General features: G+C 40.3%; 1 protein-coding gene across 16 annotated transcripts in view; it reads right to left on the bottom strand.

Annotated features, from left to right (window-relative positions):
- The window catches only part of LOC117954295 (receptor-type tyrosine-protein phosphatase mu-like), a 152280-nt gene that overhangs the window by 33203 nt on the left and 104566 nt on the right, over positions 1-14511 (bottom strand). For 5 of the 16 annotated variants that reach the window (XM_034887979.1, XM_034887981.1, XM_034887980.1 and 2 more), the window contains exons 16-21: positions 13581-13610; positions 6079-6386; positions 4170-4250; positions 3454-3480; positions 1726-1737; positions 414-607 (exon numbers count right to left, since the gene is read on the bottom strand). In XM_034887979.1, coding sequence (XP_034743870.1) covers positions 414-607; positions 1726-1737; positions 3454-3480; positions 4170-4250; positions 6079-6386; positions 13581-13610 — 652 coding nt within the window. Of the gene's footprint in view, positions 1-413; positions 608-1725; positions 1738-3453; positions 3481-4169; positions 4253-6078; positions 6387-13580; positions 13611-14511 lie in introns of all 16 variants that reach the window. The other 11 variants (XM_034887993.1, XM_034887987.1, XM_034887984.1 and 8 more) reach the window with 8 other exon arrangements.

The following is a 14511-nucleotide window of genomic DNA, read 5'->3' on the forward strand; positions in this document are numbered from 1 at the left end:
CCACAACTAGCTCTTCAAGGGGTACTGGGAAAGCAGCATTTGACACATGCACCTAACACATGCACGCAGTGCACAATCGCTGAAAAACAACAAGTAACAGATGAACAACAAAAAGAATCACAGCGTAAACACACTAAAACAGGGTACATTAACAATTTATCATAAAAGTGCATCTGGGGAGAAACAAAACAGTTGTGCTGTGAGGTGCAAAACAGAGAGAGAGACAGACAAAGAGAGATGGATGCAGAGAAAAAGGCATGGGATTGTACACCATGACACAGATGAAGTCTTGTATTAGACTGATAAACATTTTCACTTAAGAATCTCCATGGAAATGTTACAAGTCTATCAACCAAGCTTTATTTGTGTTTGCGACGTTTATAGTGGGGGATGACAGCTTGGTTGCGTCCTACCTCGTACTCCTCCTTGAAGCCGTAACCCTCGGCGCACTTCATCTGGGTGATGTGCTGGAGGAGGTCTGCCACGCGGATCGCCGGGTGTAGCTGGCCCGTCTGGTACGGCACATCGACCGGCTCCCGCTTCCTCAGGGAGTGAGTATGCGACTGCACCAGGCTGCTGGTGTCGCTGCCCATGTTCTGGCTCTCATCTGTGGGACAAAAAAACAGGGACAGGCCAGAGAAGGTCAAGAGGGAGAAGTACGAGCTAGTGTTGCATGATCAATCATTATATTGTTATCAGATACATATGAGTGACATAACGCTTGAAGCAGCAAATGGCAGTGGTTAATTAACATTTAAAAAAGGGAGTTTGGTTGTCTAGGCATTGTCCCTCTTCTGCCAGTTCATATCTCAGTTACAATTGTTCCCATTAACAGATGGCACATTATCTCATTTACTGTTTAGCATTATGTCACCACCCTCCAGATTGACAAATAACTCTCAAATAGTAATCTGTTTGTTATGGATGGTCACAACAACACAACATCTTTGAGTAATAGGATGAGTCATGTGGTGGGAAGGTTCAGGTCCATCTGTCTCAGTGTGTCGCTGGAAAATATTTAATATTACAGGCCTACTGTACTATATGGCAGCCTATAGCCGTTTAAATATGAGGCCCTTTAATACAAGGCACTTAAACAATTAGCATTTAATAGGACTACTGTTGGAATAAAAGGAGTCAGCGGCCCTAAACTGCAAGAAACAGTGTAGAGCGGTTGTAAAAATCCACATGAAGATGCTGTAAAACAACAAGCTGTACAGTTTTCTGGTTTGAGATGCAGCTCATATTGCGAGTCAGAGTCCATTCCAGCTTTTTCATACTGTAATCACGTCAGTGGCAGACATGAGGCACAGATGCTGTGGGGAGCCAGCAGACGATGGAGGGTGTCCAGAAACATGGAGGAGGAGGAGGATGTGAGGGGTGCGTGGTGGGCTACAGTGAGCATGTCGTAGCAGGCACCGTCAGAAGCATCACACAAACACAGCGTGGATTCAACCCCTGCCACCCATTCCTCCCCGAAAAATAAATCAAAGCCGAGATGGTAGGAAAATGCATGGGGTGATGCTGCCATGGGGCACTGTATGTACTTTGACCATGCTAGGCTAATGGTGGCTTGGTGGCACGGTACAGAGGGTGGTGAGATGCTAACATGTCAACTGGTCATGCAATAAATGCCCATGTCAGAAGCAGCCTCTCACTTTCGGCTTGCTTTCTCATTAAACACCACCTCCTTCCCCCAACCCAGGGCCCACTTGGAAAACTTACCATTAATGGGCACTTTTTAGATAGCAGATAGATAAGAGGTTACGTATGTAAAGAGAAAGAGAGGAGAAGAGAGAGGAGAGAGGGGGTAAGCAACAATACAGCATGAGTACCTGTTACAGTAGAGTGTTCTAGAGCTACGCTATAGGGCAAGATCACATGCCATCTCAGTCCAGACTGCCTAGGTAGAAAGCCTAGTCAAAGGGGGATGTTGAGTGGATGGATGGGGCAAGTTCAACAATGCAAGACAAAAGTAAAAGAACAAAACAAAGAAGTCATGGATTTCAGGAGAGAAAATAAAAGTGAAATACTGGACGTCTTTGGAACAAGCTGTTTCAAATCTGTGACTTGCCTATTTTAATGATGCCAATACTTTGAGTATTCTGACATTTTGAATTTCTTTCTTTAATTGCAATAATTATATTTCCATGTGCTAGTTGTGACACCTGTATTTATGCCTCTTTTTTTAAATAGGAATTTGTGATAAAATAAAAATACATTACCAATCCTCTGTGATCTAATCAGTTTTAATCATTAAACACAACTGATGAGACAATGCTGTGCCTGAGTGGGTCACAAATGAAAGCATGTAACCTTTTCTGGCTTTGGTAATTTCATGTTAATTGTTTCATGCTTCATTAAATGTGGAACTAACATCAGCAGCTGTCACAACAGTGATGATGAAAGACATTGCTTTAAGTTGCTCTTATGTAGGAGAAAAAGTTGTGTACTTGTAAATGCAGTTATGGTGCTTGTGGTGAAGCTGGAGTTGCTTATTGCATCTTTCTTCTTGGCCTTGAGTATTAATTTATTACACTTCTAGTGCCCCACTTAGTAGCTACATTATGTGCTCCGTTGGTATAAAAAGCATCGGCTCGTTTAAGATGCTGCACTTTGGGCTGCTGTGCATATTCAATAAAGCCAGTAATCATTAACAGAAGAACAAAATGCTTTTTTCGATTTTATCACTGAACAGGATGAAAAAACACTGGCAAAACAAAAACAAGTAGGTCACTAGCATTTAGCCAAAGGCAGGGGGAGCGACATTAAAAAGAATAATAGAAAAGGTTGTTGTTTTGGAGGGAGGGAGGGAAGTTAGATGTGTAGTGAGGGGAGGGAGGGGAGGGCAGCACAGCTAAGCGTACGCATCCCGCTTTCTGAAATTCTTACAGTGAGAGGGGCCAAGAAGAGCATTTGTCTGTCTCCCTCTCACACCGTTTAATATTTGTTTGTGTCTCAGTGCAGCTGCTATGGCTTCAGCACACTGTAGCCTTGGCACTGGGGAAAACTGCCCCCCCCCCCCCATTTCCACCCTTAGACACTCCCCCCACATCCAGTCCACATGTCTGTCCATGCATATGAGAGGTCAAACATGTATGTGACATCACACGCACGACATGCAATGCGGATGGGATGGAGTGAAGACAGCCCCAGCCCAGGAGAACCCCTCGTCTGACAGGGAGGTAGGGAAGGATAGAGTGGGGAAGTGGAAGGGGGGGGGGAAGGAGGAGGAAGGGGGGGGGGGGAAGGGAGGGAGAAGCAGCAGGCAGGTATGTAGGTGAGGAAGCCAACCTTAGTAAAAGAGCAAACCAAACCAAAAATGGGAAAAGCAAAATCTGTGCTTTTTCGTTGTCACGGTATTGTCTTTAAACAGTCATCTCAAGAATGTAATGCACTGTAATTTTCTTCAACGTAGAAATAAGAATAAATAATCAAGAAAATGTGTCTCACCTAAGATAGCAGTTGGCACAAAGGGATCTGCTCATACCCCCATAACAAGTGCAGACGTTGGAGGAGGAAAGAGAGTTGCAGTTAATATAAGAAACCAAGATAAATCCACTAAAAACAACAATAAGAAAACAATACTGGACAGTTTGTTGGTTTCTTGCCAAGCTGCATAACAAAAAAAAAAACTTCTTATTTTCCAGAAAAGCTAATTATACACAAACTTGATTATATATCTAGCTGCCCTTTACTCCATCTAATCAATGAGCTGTGATCTGATTACATAAGACATGTAATTATGCATATGACTTGAAGAAACTGAAGTCATAATTGAACAGATAAATTCCATCTTGGCAAAGTGATATAAAACACTGTTATAACCAGAGATGTTAGCAGGGTGTAAACCCATCTAAAGTCAATTTATCTACCTTCTCATTTGTGAAATTGTTTTCCAATTTTTAAAGCACTTAAATTCAGTCATACCACACATTACTGTAATAGTATGTATATTACATAAAAAGGCATTACCAAGAACATAAAACTATTTAACACTTCTTTGTAAATATTGTCTGTTATGAATCTATCATGACACTTTTGCAGGTTTCATGATGACTCCATTTCACACTTATTGGTTTAACTTTGGCATCACTGCTTCAGTACATAAGTAAACACTTCTCAGTTGACATACAGGATTCGGGTGAGGAAATACAGTGTATGTTTACCAGGGTAGTAGGAGTTGGGGGGGATTGAAGTACTGAGAGTGTTGGCTTTAGGCAGCGTGAAGGAAGAGGGTGATGATCCAGCTAGATGTGAAGAAAAGAACATAAGGCAATCAATAGTCCAGCATTTCTTAGTTCTTTAGAACCCTTAAGGAAATATAGCAACAATAACACCATTACATTATCATTACAACATGTCTCACTTACCCTATGGTCAATGTTATTTATTTGTTCGCACAGAAAAAAAATTCCATTGACCTTTACTTTTTAGTGGTGGCAAAAATCTCAGAGTACAAAGTACAGTTGAAGTATATCAAAATTAAACATATTGTAAATGTGCTAAGCTAATTTAATAACTACTACATATGCAACAGAGTAGAGCAATACTAAAGTGGACAATATAGTAAAAGTTTGTCACCCTGTCTCCTATCAGAATAGGGACTCTTAATGCAACATCAACACAGCCAACTGCCATGCTTATGGAGTTTGGGTTATGGTTGCAGTATGTTCAGGACTATAATCTGTCAACTGTGATGTTCTGAGCCCAAATGACACGACTGACAACCATGTAAGGTCATGGAGAGCGTGAGAGGGCTTAGGTACATTATTGAAGGCTTTACACTCATAGGCAGAGTAAAAAAAGTAATGCATTTAAATCATTTGCGCTGGCAGACAGGGGACCAGATTTGAACATCCAAACTAACAGACAGTTAATCAAGGTCAGGGCATCTTTGGGGCTCATCCCCTGCAGGGGTGTGGAGACAGAAGCTGCTATGGAGTTTTAATCTGATGGTTTTGACTGGGATTATACCAGGTCAAGCCCTGGGCACAGATTTAGCTGAGCTGTCCATCAACAAAGTATTAAGTTTAACCTGGGACGGGGAACATTAATAGGTTATTGCACCAGAGCACATCTAGTATTTGTTGTGTGTTTCCTCCTAGAATTGGTAACAGAAGGGTGCTAAGGGTGGCAACCTCTCAACGGGTTCATGTTTACTGGTGAGCTTTGAGGTCATGTTAGGGATTGCAAGCAGCCTTGATTATTGATTACAATACAAGACTCCCTACAGGCTATTAACAAGTATTGACACAACTATCACAGCTATAGCATAGTGTTAGTATCAGCAACATCCTGACAGTAAATTACTAATATTGCTGACTTTAGTGTACTTATAGTTGATTTAACAAAAAATAATTATAGAACTGAAAGAAAATTAAAAAGGGAATGTGTAAAAAGGGTACAACAAAACCGTGAGTGCTTGTGAAGAGGGATGAATCTCCTGTTGAAGAACAAACGAAACGAGATCCAAAATCTTTCTCAAAATCATATCAAAGTCTTTTGTGTCTATTGAAAGTAAAATCTGTTAATCTGAGGAGTGGTAACAAGTAGTTTTTCAAAAGCTACAAAATTACTGTAAAATAATTTGCACTGGCTGAATTAAGTCTCAGTTAGATCAAGGATAAAACTGAAAAACAAAGGGACCGAGAGAGTTCATTAAAAATCCATTTTCAACACTAATTTATGAAACTGGATGTGGTAAATGACAAAAGAAGGAGAAAAAACCCTTTATCATGGTAATAAGAAAAAGTCATACGGTTACAGCCATTGTTCAGCAAATTTAGAGATTTTTTGAAGGGGAAGTGAAAACAAATATGATTCTTATGCTAACTTAAAAGCAATGGCAGATATTTGACACTGCATAGGAGGATTTTTTTATTTTTATTTCTGTTTATGTTCCTAAATCCACAGTTCACTAGGTGACTCGCAAATTTAAGTTTGTCCCAAGGAGAATACTTCCTGTGCAGCCAAGTCTGATTTCTTTCTCACCTGACCGAACCAAATAAATTGCTTTCACGATACTCGGTGTGTATGACTGGAAAAGGCAGTTAGGCTCATGCAGAGCCATCTCACCTCGGCCGTTGAGCGTGAGGGCACACTCGCTGCGGCCGTTGAGCGTGAGGGCACACTCGCTGCGGCCGTTGAGTGTGATGGCACACTCGCTGCGGCCGTTGAGTGTGAGGGCACACTCGCTGCGGCCGTTGAGTGAGAGCGCACACTCGCTGCGGGTGTTCAGCGTGTGGTTGTGTGTGTCCATGAAGGACAATGCCTCGTCACAGTTGGTACCCTGCTCCGTGTAGCTCTTGTCCATAGAGTTGACCATCACTGTCATCTCCTGGCGGGTGCTATTCAGTGTCTCCTTACGCTTCTTGGCCAATTTCCTATTATAGGAGGGAAGAAATAAAAACAAACAATCAGACAAAGGCAACAATGACTGCATATGAATGGTCCTGATATGATATGATGCTGGTAGTGATGACTCATAGATGTAATGAGATGGCTGAGCTAATGTGCCCTGCATTGTGGACACATTTGGTTTCATTAGGCTCCAGATGCTTTCTCAAGCAGTGCGATATAAATCCTTCACAATGGGGAAGTTGTGACACCTTAACCCAAATACATCAGGGGCCCTGATGATTTAAAATTAGCTATAGTATTTGGGGGCTGAAGAATTAGAGTTGTGAACAGTGAAATGAAACAGTCCACCTGCTTTTATTGACCTACTTTGAATTGATGTGCCGGAGCCTACAAGCAATCTGATCAAACACCATTAAAGGATTGTGTACGGAGTGAACGCACAGAGAAAACACACTCACATTAAAGCTGTCCACCATCAGGCCATTGTATAAATTCATGAACTATTACCCACCCACACACACACACAAAGACTATAAGCTTTTGCAACCAGGGCCTGCTGTTTGTCAATTACTGCACCTACAGACAGTAGGGTGACACCCACTGTTTTAGTTAGTGTGTGTGTGTGTGTGTGTAAAAAGCATTTTACAATACAATGTCAAACCTACTCAGCATATTTAAAAAAAACAAAAAAAACACATGCACAACACAAGATGTACATGTACACATGATAATTTTTTTGATATGTGTGTGTTGTCTATAGTGTTTTTTACGACCAATATTCAGTCTACTCTTATTGATATAAATGGGGTGGACTAAATGTATAATGCAATAATAACACAACTCAACAGCACCAACTGCTGCGTGAAGCCGTCATGACCATAAAGTTGAATCAACATCTCTTTTAAACATTTTCATAAAAATCTGAACATTATGGCCTGAAGGTAGGACTGTAAGCGCAACATTTTCATGACAGTCTTGAATTGGTTTTAATTATTTCCATATATTATATCAACTTAAAAAAAATTGGACTGTGAAAACCACTGAGGAAAGCATTGGCTGCAACAATAGTTTGTTAAACGTCTGCATTCTCACCAAATAAACATGCAACAAAAAAGAAACCTCAAATCTTTTTAAAAGTTAGTTTTGAATTACTTAAACCTATTGTCTCTATTATTCCAAACCTCTGACCCTGAAGTGTCCTAAGTAAGACTGAGTCTCTAATGGGGTGCCATTCTAAACTTCACCTCTGACCTCCCAAAGTTAGAAGCCACTTGCATAAGAAAATGTCCCCATAGTGATAATTAACACTCAGGGGAGTTAACCCTATTATATTTCCACAGAAGTTTTAGTAAATAGTAAAATGTCAAACATCTTGAGCGGGAACATACTGTACCATAAGATACAGCCATAGCTGATGCTGCTCTGCAGCAGGAGGGGAGCGAGCGATGTAAGAATTAACTATGGCCGCCCTCACACTGATCCACGCACTTTGTTACTCTCTGTGTGACCCCTCTGCCTATTTGAATTGCAGTCTCTCTCATGGACAACTGCGATCTAATGATGCACTCCTGCTGCTTTGTTTTCGCAATTCTCCTCTGTTTATTCAATTTTGACGCTGTCTGGTGCCATATGGCAACAAGCCCCCGCTGCCTTCAAACAGTCATTTGCTCTGAAGGCCGCGACGTGAGTCTAATAGTGGATCCGTTTCTCAGAAAGCGAAGTGACAAAGTAGTGACATTTTCATCTGTCGGACGTACTTTTTGTCTTTAATCTGCAATTAGAGTCAGGAACAAAATGGCAATCTTTTTTTTTTTTTTACATTTTAGTATCATATTGTAATAGGAAGGAGTTAGGAGGGGAGAGGGAGCTGGATGCACCCCAGGCAATATTAAGACTGATTCGGCACTGCGTGTGCACTCATGGAGAATCCTATTAAGAACTACTATAATTGAGGTTTTAATACTGTATACTGTTTTTATTTCTGTTAGGACTTGGATTTCTGCTTCCTCGGACTGAAGAACAAGCGTTGTAGATAAACAGGGCTGCAAAGACATCAGTCCCAAAATGAGAAACGCATCAGTAATACTGGGATGTTTGGAAGGCACCATGGGTGTTGAATGAAGATTAATTGGCATGCTATTTCGCCTCATTTGGAAGAGGGGAAAATATAATGATAGATGACTATTTTGCAGGGTCTGATGTGCTGACGGAAATAGTATGAGGAAGTGTACAGTAGAGGGTTTGTGTATCTTGAAGGATGTGGCCATTTCTCCCATCCTCTGATAGCGTTAAGATGCACGGGGAAAAATCCTAACTTCTTTCTTTTTTTCTTTTTTTTTTTTAAATAGGACGATTACTTACAGGCTTGCCTGACAATTAAGTGACACATTTCTTTGAACAGCAGTGAATGTGCACATGAAGGGGGACGAAACAGACAGATGGCAGAGGTGTTTGTAGAAGTAAAGACAGAGCAAACACTCCAGGTGACTATATTAAGCAACTCTCATTAGAGGGATTGTCTGCAGTTCTGAACATGACAGGCGTGGTGTAACTGGGATCTAAGTGAGCAGAGCTCCCTAACTCCATGAGTTCAGCTACAACCAAAAAGAAGCTGCATGACTTGTATGTCTTTGTGTGTTTGCCAGAAGCTCTGTTCTGTGGGAGAAGATACTGCTGTGACTTCTAAAACAAGAGCTTCAAAACATCGAGCTCAGCATGGTGGGCCTTATTTTGGTGCTGGAGCAGCCTAAACCTTGTGACATTGGCACAAAGAAAGATTCATTAGGCGATCCACACACATTTGTAGTGCATAAGTGTGTTTGTGTGTTTGTCTGTGTACGTGTTAGATGACTGACGTGCAGCTGGGAGGGGCAACAGAAGCGTCTTTGATTCACACAGTGGGGGCATTCTTTGCACTGTGTCTCATTTCAAACTTCTCTCCACCTTTAAAACATTTTCCAGGAGGTTGTTTGTCCACCCATCATATTTCAATCCATCCATTCCATTATCTATCAATTTACTTAAGCAAGAGAAATCGCAGAAACACAGATTTCTGAATGCAGACTATTAATCTGCTAACTTGATTGCTTGATTTATTTTTTAAACAATCAAATGTAGAAAACACACACACACACACACACACACACACACACACACACACACACACACACACACACACACCTTATTGTCACAAGAATTAACATTTTTTCCACCCAAATTGTTCCACTATTTCAATAGCGCTATTTGTATTATTCCTGTAAAAGTTATGTACAGATACGTTAGTAACTGATGAAAGCAACTGCGTATAGTGCTAATCCGTGACAGATGGATGCTTTGTAAATGACACGTTAAAATTTATTTACTGAAAATTCATCATTCAATGCATGACATCCGTTCACCCTGCTTAAACTGCTCTTCCTCTTGCCCCTTTCTCATCAACATTCAGAGCTCGTAGGTGCAAAAATCTGCAAGGCTTGTACCAATTAATGTGATTCTTGCTGCATGCTCGGCTTTGTAAGATTTAATTAAGGTGTTTGCCCTGAGCACACTGTGTTGTACATGGTACGTTTAGTAGGCGCCCCATGAATGATGATTTATAGGTCTCTGTGTGTTTTCAGTAAAAAAATGAGTTTTTTTTAAGCATTTCTTTAATACATCACTGCAAGAATTTAGTAAATTACAGCACAGTAAGTGGCATACAGGTGGTTTGTTTACTATCAGGGCCACTCAATAAAATGTATGCACTCATCACACCAGGGATTTAAGTTTTAAGTGACCACCTGTCAAATGGAAATGGAACTCGTTTCTCCTGGATGAAACTGTTTTTTATGAGCTGATATAATAAAACAGCAGGAGGTAACATAGCAGCAAAACACCGATATTTATAGACTAGATTCATGAGTAGATATTTTGTGCAAACATGTCTTCAAACTTTTATAATTTCATTTCACTCATAAGGGTAGCAAAAAAATATTCCAACCTTATTCAGGCCATGAAGGGACAGTAAAATACAGGATTTACAAAACAAATCTGTACAATGGGTAACTTTTAAATATAATAAAGCTTTATACTTAATAAAAATCACTATTTTCTGTCTTGCCGTTTCATCCAAAAATGTCCAAATTTTTTTCAAGGTTCAAGGTTTTCCACTGAGATTAGTTTAATGTTATTCTACAAGATCAAGAACGTATATTGGTTAATTATATACAAGACATCTACAAAGTCAGATCACATACCTGAGGTTTGAGGAGCACTAGACAAGCCGGACAAATCGGTCAGTCAGTGCTACAGTACGTGTGCTTGTATTTAACATAACTGCTGCTTGATGGATGAGTCTAACTCCCATGGGAATAAAGACCCCATCGCAACCCTTGCCCTATGCCATTGATCTGTCTCTTTTCCCCAGCAGCAGCAAGCACAGCCGCCGGTCCAACCACCTGATTAAAAAACGGTCATATATTTGATCACGCATGTAAGTGCATCCCTAATGAGTGCTCTGACTGATGTTGTGCTGCGAGGTAGCCCGATCAGCCACTTCTGGCAATGTACCCAAAGTGCATATTTTGGCGACTGCGGGATGTTCTCATGCCTTTAAAAGGCTTTGATGAATGCTTGAGAGCATTAATGGGGTTCATCAATCATAGAGGTGTTGTAATCTCATAGCTGGCAACATGAATGTCAGCAGAACGGCAGATGATCACTTCAGAGGAGAGCATCTTAAGAAAGCAGTCTATTATTGATTTGTTAATATAACTTTGGGTATGCAACATTGTAGTTATATGTCTTTGTGAGCTTAGCTTAGACGCCAATGACTTAACACCTGTTCTACAGAGCAACTTTATGGTCATTTTCACTTCAAGGCACAAATTGTCTTTCCAAAGAGCTAACACGCTTCTGCTTTCCTCTCACTTGCATTGCTTTCTTGTGCCTACCACGAATGACACAAGAAACAGATATATAGAGAAGGTGGGAGGAGTTGTAGTATTGAATGGCACATCCTTGCTCACTCCAGCATAACTTTGAACGTCAATTACAAATGATGCACAGCTTTATCACCTGTCAGTGGCCTCATAGAGAATTATTTTGTTTTTTTTCTGTGATGCAGGCCTAGTGTTGAACATCCTTGTACCTGAAAAGAGGGCAATACCCCATGTTACAGAGATTCAGACATCTGGGGTCCTCTGGTTACTTATTTATTGAAGCGTGTTTCTTATTTTCTATTAGTATTTGCAGCTGTCATGGCACATTTCTCAATAGGGATGGTTAATACTTCAGCTTATACAACTGTATTTCATGTTGTTATCTTGTCGGCTTTAGAGAGGAGTAACAAATACTCTCTCTCCCTTCTTTTAAAAGTAAAAAATCCCCCCCCCCCCATACATTAATTTTTTGAAGTGACGCAATTTGGTTTAACTGCTCCGATACATTATATTATGTGTATAAGGCCAGAATATCCAATTAAGCTAACCTTAAAACTGTAAATCAAAGCAAACACACAAACTCTTCTTTAAGGCGTCATGTCCTTCAAATAAAGAAATCATTTTTATAATCATCAACACATGTCTAAAACATTAACTGTTGCAGCCCTTGATTCACGCTACACTAATAAATCCCTAACTTCTTGTGAAAAGAACACTAACATCTCCTCTTAACCAAGAAAACACAACTTGCATGTAAACTAAGACAACTGATATCTTTGATTTGTACATTTTATTTTTTGTAACAACCTCATGTCTCCCTGCTTAGCTCGGTCAATGTGTATGCTCAGCTTGGGTGACACTACCCCTCCAAGTCATTGGGGCTTTCCCTCCAAGACAGCTGTGATCTAATATGAGTGACATGCCGAGTATTCAAAGTAGTATTATCTCCAGGTGTATTCTGAGGTGTTCTTTGATGTGAGGCAGCCTCCATTCTCTCCTCTGATCGCAGCCATCTCAAGACAGATTATTAGGCATCCATCACAAAGACCTTACAGCGGAAGCCTATGAGCTACAGCAGTAAAGGCAGAGCTGCAGAATAAGCTTCTTTTACCATTCAGAGGTGAGTTTTGGAATTATCTGTTCTATTACGAGCAAAATAAAACAGCGCTAAACCTATTGTTTTATGATGTTTGTGTCTTCAAAATAGAAAGGAGGTTATTCTGTGATCACATCAGTAGAGATGCAATCGGTCCTCTCAGCAAAAGACACAACTCCACCATCACCATAGAATCAATGGAATGGGTGTGCAATAAAAAAAAACGAAGGCAAGAGGCATTGAGAGCTGAGATGGTTTGATTACAGAATGAGATGGTAGAGTAGGGGTAGACAAAAAGACTAGAAATGATCCCATGCATATGAAGCCAAATTGGTAAAATAATGTAGCTCATGCTTAAAATGTTAGTGTAATACCTATAAATAGGGTCAATCCAACAAAGAGTTGTTGATTGCCTTTTTTGGCATTTGCAAAGTGCACACACACACACACACACACACACACACACACACACACACACACACACACACACACACACACACACACACACACACACACACACACACACACACACACACACACACACACACACACACACACACACACACACACACACACACACACACACACACACACACACACACACACACACACACACACACACACACACACACGAGTGTGTACAAAATGTGAAATATTTGTATTAACTCCTTGAGGTTCTGGGCACAACGAAAGCATAAAAAAAAAGATTCCCTTTGATAGCACTTCAAAAAATCTAACTTTGACAAGTCAACAGAAATGAAATCATTGGAGTCAAATAAAAAATTCACACAGTAAAAATGCAGTAGTTCCTGCATAGATTTTTTTTTTGTTCTTCTTTTACAAGGGGAGTTTGGCAATCGTGCAATCATTAAGGCAGTTTAGTTCATCGTTTGATAAACAAACTTCTTAAAATCTCGCAGAAATGATGTCTGCAATACCATTTCTGTGTCTGGTTGATGTTTTGGGGGTGTAGCTGCGTCTGCATGCTTTTGTCAGAAGTGGTGCCAATGTGACATACAGTATGATGTGCTCATCATGTGGAGATGCATTGGAGTGGCGTCCTCCGTTCCGCCAGCAGAGATTACAGTTGGGCCTCTGTAATAACTCTGAGCAGGAGGAGACTGACATGGCTCTTTGCATGCATGGGAAACAGTGTGTGGGTGAGAAGCATGGCACTAACATTACACAAAGTGGTTACTTACAGGTAGTAAGTGTAGGAGTGATAGGTTCTTCTGCCGAGTGGGGTGGTGGTAGGATTTAAGCAGTGGAAGAGGGGAGGGGATGGAATGAAAAGGAAAGAAAAAGTAAAAATATATTAATGTTTGAAAAAAGAGTAGAAATGAACAAAATCAGATATGGTGGCATACGTGGAGGTAAACTAGTGATTATGAGGGCAAAGGTGATCGCTTGGAGTCATGTCATGCTTTGCAAGGGGGGAAAAGGGGGGCTCCATTCAGTATAGTTGAAACTAATTATTTCTAAATTGAGCTGGTTTACAACGCGTGATGGCAAATTAGAGGAAACATTTATGAAGAAATCATTTCATACACCTATAAAAATCACCATATCTGACCTCCAAGGTGCAACTTAATGAGTGCTTTGAATGTCTAAACACAACTTAGATTCCCTGTTGGTAAGATTAAATTACACAAAATTCAACCAATGAAGTCATCTCCATCTCTGATTAAGGCTAATTGAAAACAATTCCATTACTAGGTGCGGATTTTCACACCCACCCACTGACCGCTGTGCTACAAAACAGTAGTAAATACAGAATTGTAAATCAATATCAAAAATAAACATGGAACATATTGACTATATTAGTACACAACTACGCCTCCATACTCATCTACTCCATACTGACATTTACTCTTTAAATCGACACAAGCTATGGTGCCTTGCAAAAGTATCACAGTTTTGTAATAATGGATTTGATGGTGCCCTGTGAGACTCTCACCACTTTTTACTATTTTGTGTAGGTCCATTACATAAAATCCAAATAAAAATCCATTTAAATTACAGGTTTTGATGCAACACAATAGTAAAATAGGTTTTTGAAAGGCACTGTATCCATCTATTGGAGAACGTACGGTAAAGTGCAGCTGCTACATGATACGTTATCCTGAAATATTG

The sequence above is a fragment of the Etheostoma cragini genome, chromosome 12 (genome assembly GCF_013103735.1).
Source record: "Etheostoma cragini isolate CJK2018 chromosome 12, CSU_Ecrag_1.0, whole genome shotgun sequence".
Lineage (NCBI taxonomy): Eukaryota > Metazoa > Chordata > Actinopteri > Perciformes > Percidae > Etheostoma > Etheostoma cragini.